The 9,810-nt window shown below is 58.4% G+C and overlaps 1 protein-coding gene across 9 annotated transcripts; it reads left to right on the forward strand.

Moving 5' to 3' along the window:
* Nucleotides 1-1,561: 1,561 nt before the first annotated feature.
* TPM2 (tropomyosin 2) lies at nt 1,562-9,306 on the forward strand. 9 transcript variants are annotated; one of them, XM_004443259.3, is made up of 9 exons: nt 1,589-1,820; nt 2,247-2,372; nt 5,513-5,646; nt 5,744-5,861; nt 5,956-6,026; nt 6,479-6,554; nt 6,732-6,794; nt 6,946-7,015; nt 8,005-8,329. In XM_004443259.3, exons 1-9 carry the CDS (start codon nt 1,707-1,709, stop codon nt 8,085-8,087), a joined length of 855 nt encoding a protein of 284 aa, XP_004443316.1. In that variant the 5' UTR covers nt 1,589-1,706; the 3' UTR covers nt 8,088-8,329. The 9 variants fall into 9 exon arrangements, with proteins under 9 accessions (XP_087275653.1, XP_087275655.1, XP_004443316.1 ...); XM_004443261.3 differs by lacking the exon at nt 6,479-6,554 and adding an exon at nt 6,166-6,241 and having other exon boundaries at nt 1,590-1,820; XM_087419531.1 differs by lacking the exons at nt 6,479-6,554; nt 8,005-8,329 and adding exons at nt 6,166-6,241; nt 7,623-7,645 and having other exon boundaries at nt 1,597-1,820.
* Nucleotides 9,307-9,810: the final 504 nt, after the last annotated feature.

Below are 9,810 nucleotides of genomic sequence, written 5' to 3' on the forward strand. Positions count from 1 at the left end.
CCAAGGCAATCGCAGTGGAGGAGGAAGCTCATTTTTAGGGCGTAGAATCTACAGGAGTCAGTGGTTGTGGGCAGTGAGGAACAGGGGAGCGCTTGATAACCCCAGGTGTCTAGCACTGGTTACCGGGGGATGGGGGCGTCTTTCATGAGTTTGGGGAAAACAGGTCGGAGCGAACACCGCGAGGTCAGGTTTGTTCCACGCGTGGCAGCACGCAGCGGAGCAGATCTAAATACATCTCCGCGCCCCTGCCCTGCCCTGCCCTGCCCTGCCCGGGGCCCACGGGTTCCCACGGTTCCCACCCCCGCTAGCAAATCCAGGCCTCCCACCCCTCTGCCCCTGGGGAGCCGGGCGAACCGCTTCCTCCACCTCGGCCCTCCCTCCGAGGCGGCTCTCCACTTCCTCTCCCCTCACCCCACACCAGGGAAAACGAAATCAGTTTCGCGCCAGCGCCTCAGACGTCCTGACTCCAGGACCCCCTCGGGAGCCGCTTCTGGCGGCCTCGGGGGGAGGGGGCATCGCACCCCGGCGCCCGCCCCTGCTGCTCAGAAACTCTTCCCCTCGCCCCTGCCTTCCCCGCTCCCGCCCGGCCCCGCCTCCCCACGGGGAAACATCCCAAAAAAGGGCAGAAAAGAGATTTCAGCGTAAAGTTGGCCCGCAAGGGAAGAGAGGAGAGTCCGCCGGGAGAAGGGGAAAAGGGCGGGCGCGGGGCACGCGGGAGGGGGACAGCGGGCGGGGGTGGGTAGTGGAGGGAGCCGGGCGGGGCGGGGAGGGACGCGACCCGGGGTGGGGGCGGGGCGCGCGGGGCGCTGCCGGCCGTAGCCGCGTGGAAACTATGTGGGCACGTGGGGCGGGGCGGCGGGCGCGGAGCTGGGTTCCGTGGCCTGGCCACCGCAGAGGAGGGGCCCCGGATCCAGGGGCAGGGGGTGGAAGGGGAAGCGAGGGGAAGAAAGGTCAGGCCCGCCCTTGGGGGTAGCAAGCCGGGCCTCGCTCCGCACTGCGACCGGGGCTCTGGGCTCCCCTCCTATCTCAGTTTCCCCAAGCCCCTGGTGAGACTCGGCCCTATCACTATCACGTCGGCAACGCAAACCCAGAGTCTGGGACTCAGGGTAAACTGAGGCACTCAAACAGCGAAGGAGCCCCGCCTCCCAAGAGACATTTAATCCGTGGGGATTTACAGGAAACTTCTAAATTAAGGGCAGCGGCTGCTGCAGTTGAGGGGGGGCACGGCGGTCCCTGCGCGCGGGCAGCTGCCGTGAGCTCACGCCCCGAAATAGCCCCAAGGGCCCCAGCCGCAGCTGCCATGGGGCCGGGCTGTCACTCAGAGCAAGCGCGGAGCCCCCCGTCCGAGGATCCCCTCCCCGCCGCAGCGCTAGGGTTTTTAGCGGACTGTCCCGGCCCCTTTCCCTTCCGACGGCTGGTGGGGGGCGGGGGACACGGGGGGCGGTCCCGAGGGGGTGGGCGCTGGGGGTGGCCGCGCCCCTCGGCCGGGCCGTGCTTCTGCCCCTACAAGGTTTGGGCCGCGGTGGGGGAGGGTCCCGGCCCCCGGCTCCGCCCGGTCCCTCCCCGCCTTTTAGGCGCCCGCGCGGCTGGGACATCCCAGTCCCGCTTGGCCCTCCTCGCCCGCCACCAGTGCGTCCAGTCCGCGTAGCCAGCCCAGTTCGCCCCGTGCGCACCGCCCGCCGGCCGGCCCGTCCCCCACCGCAGCCATGGATGCCATCAAGAAGAAGATGCAGATGCTAAAGCTGGACAAGGAGAATGCCATCGACCGGGCAGAGCAGGCTGAGGCCGACAAGAAGCAAGCTGAGGACCGCTGCAAGCAGGTGGGGGCCCAGGACCCGGTGCAACCCCTCTCCCTCAACGAGGGCGAGCAGGCCCTGCCCCGCGCCCCCTAGCCTCGGGCCTGCTCTCCAAGGCTCCTGCCCGTCCAGTGTTGGGGCTGGGCCTTCACATACCCCCCACAGTGCTAGCCAGAGCCACGGTTCATCTCACCCAGTGTAGCCTGGTGACCCCCAGACCCGCAATTTCCACTCCTGCCCTTGTATAGCCATGATGGGCCCTGCCCCTTGGGACTAGAAGCTTGCTCTCTACCCTCACCAGGTGCCTCCAACACCCTGGCTGCACTGCCCCCTCTGCTATCCCTCTTCCTCTCTGATAGCCTCTAAATATTTCTTAGTGCCCCTCACACATTCCTGCCTTCTGCCCCGGCCTGGGCCTGGGCCTGGCTGACGGAGGCCTCTCTCTCCCAGCTGGAGGAGGAGCAGCAGGCCCTCCAGAAGAAGCTGAAGGGGACGGAGGACGAGGTGGAGAAGTATTCTGAGTCAGTGAAGGACGCCCAGGAGAAACTGGAGCAGGCTGAGAAGAAGGCCACTGATGTGAGTGTGGACCTGGGGGACGGTGGAAGAGAGAGCACATGGGAGGAGTCCTGGACATGGGGATGAAGGAGAGGGGACCCAGATATCCCCAGCACCAGGACAGAAAGGGTTCCCTCTCAGGAACCGGGCTCGGGCAAGCTTGCACAAATCGTCGAGACAGTGGGTAAATCGGAACCACCTCCCACGTCCCCCGAGGTCGGAGCCTTATAATTCCGTTTGGTGCCAGCTCTTAGAATGTACAGTGACCAAGCTATGAGTCATCGTGGGGGTGGGTGGAACAGGAATTTATCATCCACCTCAGTTCATCCTCCAGCGGAAAATGGAGAGGAGACTGCAGCTACATTTTCGGGGTGCGGGGTGTGGGTGTAGGTGCTGTTGGGCAGGAGGAGGGAGAGGAATCCAGAGATGGGCCCCGCCTTGAGTTACACCACTGGGGGGCCATTAGAAATTCCCTGGCCTTGACCTCTGGCTTCAGCGGCCCTGCTGTGCACTAGGGCCCCAACTCAGGTTCTTCTGGACCCTTATTTACCCTCGTTAAGCTGTCAGCCTTGAGACCATGCCAGGCCACAGGGCAGAGGAACAGGGCCACAAATGCCAAGGCAGCCACCTTGGCAGGTCCTGCTCACTCTGCGATTCCTCTGCCCACCCCACATCCCCTAACCAGACTTCTCCACCTCCTGCCATGCCTAACCCCCATCTTGACACCGGAGAGTGGCCATATGACTTTGGACATGGTACTTTCACTATTCTCTGCCTCAGTTTCCCCGTTTGCCTTCTACCCAGGATTGTTTTAAGTTTAAGATGAACCTCCGGTTGGATGGTTGAGGGGATTAGCACAAGTATGATCTGAACATCCGAGATCAAAGATGACGTTACTGTTTGTGTTGACCATTCTCTGTGTTCCCCAACTCCCCACCACCAAGATTGGTCTTTCTGACCTCCAGCCTTTGGTGTTGGTTCTCCACCAGCCCTGGCACTCGGGAGGGAACTGACCTGCAGCTGCTAGCGAAGACAACCCTGGGCATCTGACACTCTATAAATAACCAAGACCCAGTACAGCTGGAGGCAGGACTGGAAACCCAAGGAGCTGGGTTGGGGCTGGAGGGGAGGAGTGGAGCCAGGGAAAGAGCTGGGGAAGCAGGGCTGCAGTGCCAGGGGCAGATGGGAAACACTGCCCAAACTTACTGTGTGACCTTGAACGCAGCACTTGACTTACACAGTGCCTCAGTTTCTCCCTTCTCTCTTGCTTCCCACTTGTCCAGTGGGGACAGTAGTGGTCAGAGAGCAGCATCCATAACTGGGAAGAGCTTGAGAAGCAGCCAATGATAAATGTCAGTCCTGTGATGAGGACCCCAGGACTTCCCATATTCTCCAGTCATTTGTCACCTCACTACCATGAAGAGAGTTTTCCTTTTATCGAGTTTCATTTCTCTCTAGAGTAGACCCCCAGTGTCCCCCGGAGTCATTCTTCCTAACCCACAGTGCTGCCCCCAGAATCCTTCCACACTGAGTCATCTGGCCCTGTGCCCATGATGGGCTCTTGTCACTTGTCCAGGTGGCATTCAGCACCTGGAAGATAAGCTACAACTACTTTCTTTTTTTTTTTTTTGTGAGGAAGATTAGCCCTGAGCTAACATCTGTCTCCAATCCTCCTCTTTTTGCTGAGGAAGACTGGCCCTGGGCTAACATCTGGCCGATCTTCCTCTGCTTTATCTGGGACGCCGCCACAGCATGGCCTGACAAGTGGTGCCTTGGTGCGCCCCCAGGATCCGAACCCGGGCCGCCAGCAGCGGAGCACATGCACTTAACAGTACGCCACGGGGCCGGCTCCCTACAACTACTTTCTACGTAGGGTACTCTTTCCCCTGCCCTGCCGTCCAACTTAGGACCTGGTTTCTACCCCTGCTGCCCCCAGTGCTGCTGCCCCTCTCTCCCTCTATCTCTCTCTTTCCCCTGCTGCTCCTCTCTGCTTTCCAGTCTTAAATCTCAGGGTCTCTACATCTTCATCTTTGAGGGAGAGTCAGGGACAGCCTAACATTTATGAAGTGTAGACTCTGCTGGCAAGGTGCTCAACTGCTTTCTGCGTATTGTTTTACTATTTCCCAAACTTGGCTTATCAGAATTGCTTGAGAGCTTTAAAAAAAGAACTAAAAGATTTCCAAGCCCTGCCATGCAGATCCCAATTCAGTGAATCCAGCATGGAGCTGGAGAACCTGTTTAGTTTTATAAGCCTCCCACGTGGTCCTGTTGATTAATCGAGTAGTAGAAGAAGGGCATTATCTCAGAACAGCATCCGAAGGAGGAACTGCTGTTGTCAACTTGGAGGCTTACAGACACTAAATAAGTTGCCTAAAGTGACACAAGTGTTGAGTGGCTGAGCTGTGGCTCGGAGACAGCAGCCTGCCTCAGAGCCGATGCTCTTAACACCAAACTGTGTTGCTTCTCCCCTTTTCCTTTATTGGCCCCTTTTGGCTCTGCCTCTTTTTCTCAAGGTATCATCCATTTCCATGGGCCTTCTCCCAAGCCTCCGTGGTTTTGCCTCTGTGTTGCAGGATCAGGGCCTGACAATCCGTCACTCACACTGCCCTTGCACCACCCCCAGTTGCCTCCCTGCCTTGGCAGGGAGCCCCATGGCACAGCCAAGGATGTCCTGTATAGGCCTGGCTTGCCTCCTGAGCCCTTCAGTGGGAGTCTGCCTGGCAGCCAGTGACATCACGGACCTTGATTCTGTGACTGGCTATTTTTAGCAGCAGTGAGGTCTGGTTGGCCTCATTCTTCCCCACCCCCCGGCCCGCCAGGCTCTGCTGTGGAGGAGTCAGGGCTGCCTCAGACCTGGGCCCAGCACTTGGAGTGCTCTCAGGGGCACAGAGGGGCCTGTATGCAGATAACCACTGGTAGACTGACTGTGCATCGTGCCAGAAGAGGCCCTGTGGCAGGGGATTGGAGCCTGTCAAGGAATGCATACTTTGGGCTGGAGCACGGTCTGGGCAAGAAGATGGTTGGCTAGGGGGAGAAAAATAGGTTGAAAGTCTGGAAACCAGGAAGCCTAGGTTCTTTCTGACAAGAATATCCTCTGGAGCCTCTCTTATCCTCATCCAAGGCAGACAAAGCTTTTCTGACCTCTGACCTTTGACCCACAGGCCGAGGCAGATGTGGCCTCTCTGAACCGCCGTATTCAGCTGGTAGAGGAGGAGCTGGACCGGGCGCAGGAGCGCCTGGCTACAGCCCTACAGAAGCTAGAGGAGGCTGAGAAGGCAGCTGATGAGAGTGAGAGGTGGGCAGGGGGCCCTCAGGGAGTGGGCTGGGCAGGGGGCTCAGAGCCTGTCTCTGCTCATCCTGACCCCACTCCCACCCCTCTCCCTGCCTGTCAGAGGAATGAAGGTCATCGAAAACCGAGCCATGAAGGATGAGGAGAAGATGGAGCTGCAGGAGATGCAGCTGAAGGAGGCCAAGCACATCGCTGAGGATTCGGACCGCAAATATGAGGAGGTGATAGCTCTGCTCCGCTTCCTTCTCACTCGCAAGTCCGACACAAGCCGAGTCATTCATTGTGGATCTGCTCCTCTCTCCCCGTGCCCTGCAGGTGGCCAGGAAGCTGGTGATCCTGGAAGGAGAGCTGGAGCGCTCAGAAGAGAGAGCCGAGGTGGCTGAGAGGTAAGGGTACCCTGGGGTGGCAAGTGAAACTTGGCCCGAGCCATGGCTGTGGGGCACTCTGCGAAGTAGGGAGGCAGTTTCTCAGGTTCGGGGCCATAGGGACAGGTCCTGTCCTCTGACCCCTACCCGCCGCCCCCAGCCGAGCCAGGCAGCTGGAGGAGGAACTTCGGACCATGGACCAGGCCCTCAAGTCCCTGATGGCCTCAGAGGAGGAGGTAGCAACCTCTCTGGACCTTTCTGGGCAGTGGCACCTTCTCTCAGCTCACCTTCCCCTCCATCTCAGGCTGCTCTCAGCTGCTGGGGTCGGGAAGGGCCCGGGGCCTCCCAGCTCTGCCTGCTCTCACTCTCACAACTTTGCTCTTCTCTTCTTTCCTCCATCCCTCCCTGCTGTGCCATCTCCGCTGTCTCCCCACTGTGCCCTCACACCCCACCCTGCCACACACCCCCTGCAGTAAATGTGGGGACCTAGAGGAGGAGCTGAAAATTGTTACCAACAACTTGAAATCCCTGGAAGCCCAGGCGGACAAGGTAGAGGGGGACACGGGTAGTGAGGCCGGGGTCCTCCAGGGGAGGGAGGCGCTGGGCCCCAGCGGGGCAAGGCGGGTGTTCGCTGGAGACAAGATGGTGAGCAACCTGTGGGGCTCAGTGGAGAAGTGAAGGGTCTGTGGAGGCGATCTGCTGATGGTGTGTGTCTGTCCCTGCAAGTATTCCACCAAGGAGGATAAATATGAAGAGGAGATCAAGCTACTGGAGGAGAAGCTCAAGGAGGTGAGTACTCCAGTCCCTGCCCCCCACCACCGCCAGAGACCACCTGGGCCAGGAAGTCGGGGATAGGGATGGAAAAGAAGGGGGACTTGAGTGACAGTGTCTGGGAGGGCCTAAGACTTTGTCATTTCCCCCGTCTTGCCTTTACTCCCAGGCTGAGACCCGAGCAGAGTTTGCCGAAAGGTCTGTGGCAAAGTTGGAGAAAACCATTGATGACCTGGAAGGTAAAAGGGCTACTCCCCTGTACCTCAAACCTTTTTGAATAGGCCTGCACTCCCCATGACTGTTAGTCTGTCCCCCATCTTCCCATCCAGTCTGTCCCCCATCTTCCCATCCCATTATATTTGCCACCCATCAGTTGGGGCGGCCGCCTGGGCCTCTGCAGACTTCAGTGTCTGCGCTTGCCGTTCAAGGGGCTGTGCCGGGTCTGGCACAGCAGCACCGGCGTGTCTCACGCCACAGAGTTTAAAACACAGACTCCTGGGCTTGCTCCAAAGTGATTGCTGACTTTGGGCTGGAGAATTTAGATGTCTCATGAGCTCCCTGGAAGTGCCGACGCTGCTGGTCCTCAGACCACTCTGAATAGCACTAACCAAGACAGTTCTGTCTCCAGGTGCAGCACGATAGAGCTGTATCCCAGAAACTTCTTTATTAGAGAGCTATTTGGTTTAATAACTAGGTTTTCATGATGATATTAGTGGAAAATACTATTTTAAGCTAGATTTGGTGAAAACAAACATCCAGGTATTTGCTAGTCTGTGGCTATTTCTCACTGTTGTCAACACCGTTGTGCCTAGAACTGTCTCCCTTTATTCTGCGGTAACCTTTCAGTTTCATGACTGCCGCTTCCCTCGCCTCCAGCCTTCTCAGGCAAACCTCAAGTTTATCTCCACCTTTATGACTTCAGACCTTTCTGGCTCGAGCACCCCGCCACGCCGAAGCAAGCACTCCTGCTTATTCAAAGCACTGTGCCCCTACGTCCTGGGGGAGACAGGAGCTTGTGGGGGAAGAACCAATCTGGGGGTACAGAGAGGGAAGAGGGAGCCCTGACGTCTGTGCAGCCTGTTCTCTGGCCTCTCTGTCACTCTATCTTTGTCCACCTTTCTCTGACAATTCTTCTCTCTTTCCATTACCCTCTCTCCTTCCTTTCCTCTTTCCCTCCATTCCCTCTCCTCACACTCCCACCTGGTCCCCCTCCCCTGGACCTCCCCAGACGAAGTCTATGCACAGAAGATGAAGTACAAGGCCATCAGCGAGGAGCTGGACAACGCACTCAATGACATCACCTCCCTCTGAGCCCCTCACCAGTGTGGCCCCCTGGCCCCTTCTCTCCTCTCCTTTCCATTCTTTCTATGGGGGGGGGGGCAGGAGGAGCAGAAATTGCCAACATTGCGCAGCCAGGCGGGGCCAGCCTAGGAGAGCCCCAGCACACCTGCCACCCACCCTGGCACCTGCTTCGTCCTTCTCTCCATCCACTCCCCCCTCACCCACCTGCCTCTACCTCTCTCTGCTGCTTAATAAACTCAACTTGGTCTCCATGCTGTTTCCTGCCCTCCAGAGAGCACTTCCATCACCCCCCAGAGCACTGGTTCCCTGCTGAGACCCGGGCTCTTACAGACACCCCAAATCTTGTGACCACCCAGTGAGCTCACCCACAAAACACTGTGGCACACACCAAAACCCCCCCGCATGGGCACTCCCGGTCTGTCACTTCGACTCTTGCTGCTGCATGTGGGCATGTGTGACCCGAGGAGTCACCGTGAGAAGGGTGAGGCCCACCCTTCTGCAGACCCAGGCCTGTCACTGACCTCCGAGCACTCAGCCGGGCTTCCAGGAGCTGAAGGAATGACTGGAGGGGAAACGGGGTGGTGAGGTGCAGGGGAGGGGCAAGAGGGTTGTGAAAGGTCTGGGATGAAGCTTGGAAAAGTGTTGGATGCCAGCAACATTGGGCTTTCACTCCAGGTCTGTTTTCTGCCTCAAGTCTGTGTGTCTGGCCTTCCCTTTCCTGGCGCAGTCTTTGTCTTCTGTTTCCAACTCACACCTTCTAAAGGAGGGTAAACTAGTTTATGACTCAGACCTTCCCATCCCACCTCCATCACCCCAAAGCCTTGAGTGAGGCATCTGTGTCTGTCCTGGTCAGTCCATCCATTCACCCCAGCCACGGGTCCTCAGAGCCCTGAATGCTTGTGTCTTCCTGTGCCTCCAACCAGTCCGTGTCTATTTGTCACGTCCCCCATCCATGCCTCCCCACATCTCTCCCCTTCCCCTCTTCATATGCTGCTTCCCCTCACAGAGACCTTGGCCAGTGCCAAGGAGGAGAACGTGGAGATTCACCAGACCCTCGACCAGACCCTGCTGGAACTCAACAACCTGTGAGGGCTGGCCCTGCCCCCAGTCAGACTACAGTTGCCACCCCAACCCAATAAAACTGATGTTACCAGGATCAAGGGGCCCTTTAAGCTTTTCTTTAGTGTTGGTGATGGTGGTGGTAGTTTTCTAAAGTGAAGAGGGCTGAGAGGATGCCTGAGGGGAGCAATGGAGTTGGAAAGACATCTGAGTGAGTAGGGTCTGTACTCTGCCACCGGAGCCAAGGGGAGGGGCCCTGGGCTGGTTAAGGAGGGCTTGCGAACAGGCCACGTGAAGCAGAGATGCCCACCAGGGCCGGGGCATCACTGGCCCCTACTCCCTGCAGGGCAAAGGAGCTGCTGTCGCAGCACTGCCCCATTCCAGTGGGCGGCTGGGCCACACAACACAATCTGAACACTGCAAAGCTACACAGGTGGTACTTGAGCAGGATGAGAGCCCCAAGCCTCAGTGTGATGTTAAGCCTCGAGGCTGCAGCCTGCCCTGCCCCCAGACACACCGCTGCACGCAATCTCACACACACACACACACACTCAGGGCCATTCCAACGATGTCAGTCACGTCTGCCCCTCCCTGAGAACATCTGTGTAGGGAGAATAGCGTCCCAGGCTGCAAGATGCCCACACCCTCACCCTGTGAAATGTTACCTGATGTG

Source organism: Ceratotherium simum, chromosome 29 (assembly GCF_057802395.1).
Source record: "Ceratotherium simum simum isolate JZ-2026a chromosome 29, ASM5780239v1, whole genome shotgun sequence".
Lineage (NCBI taxonomy): Eukaryota > Metazoa > Chordata > Mammalia > Perissodactyla > Rhinocerotidae > Ceratotherium > Ceratotherium simum.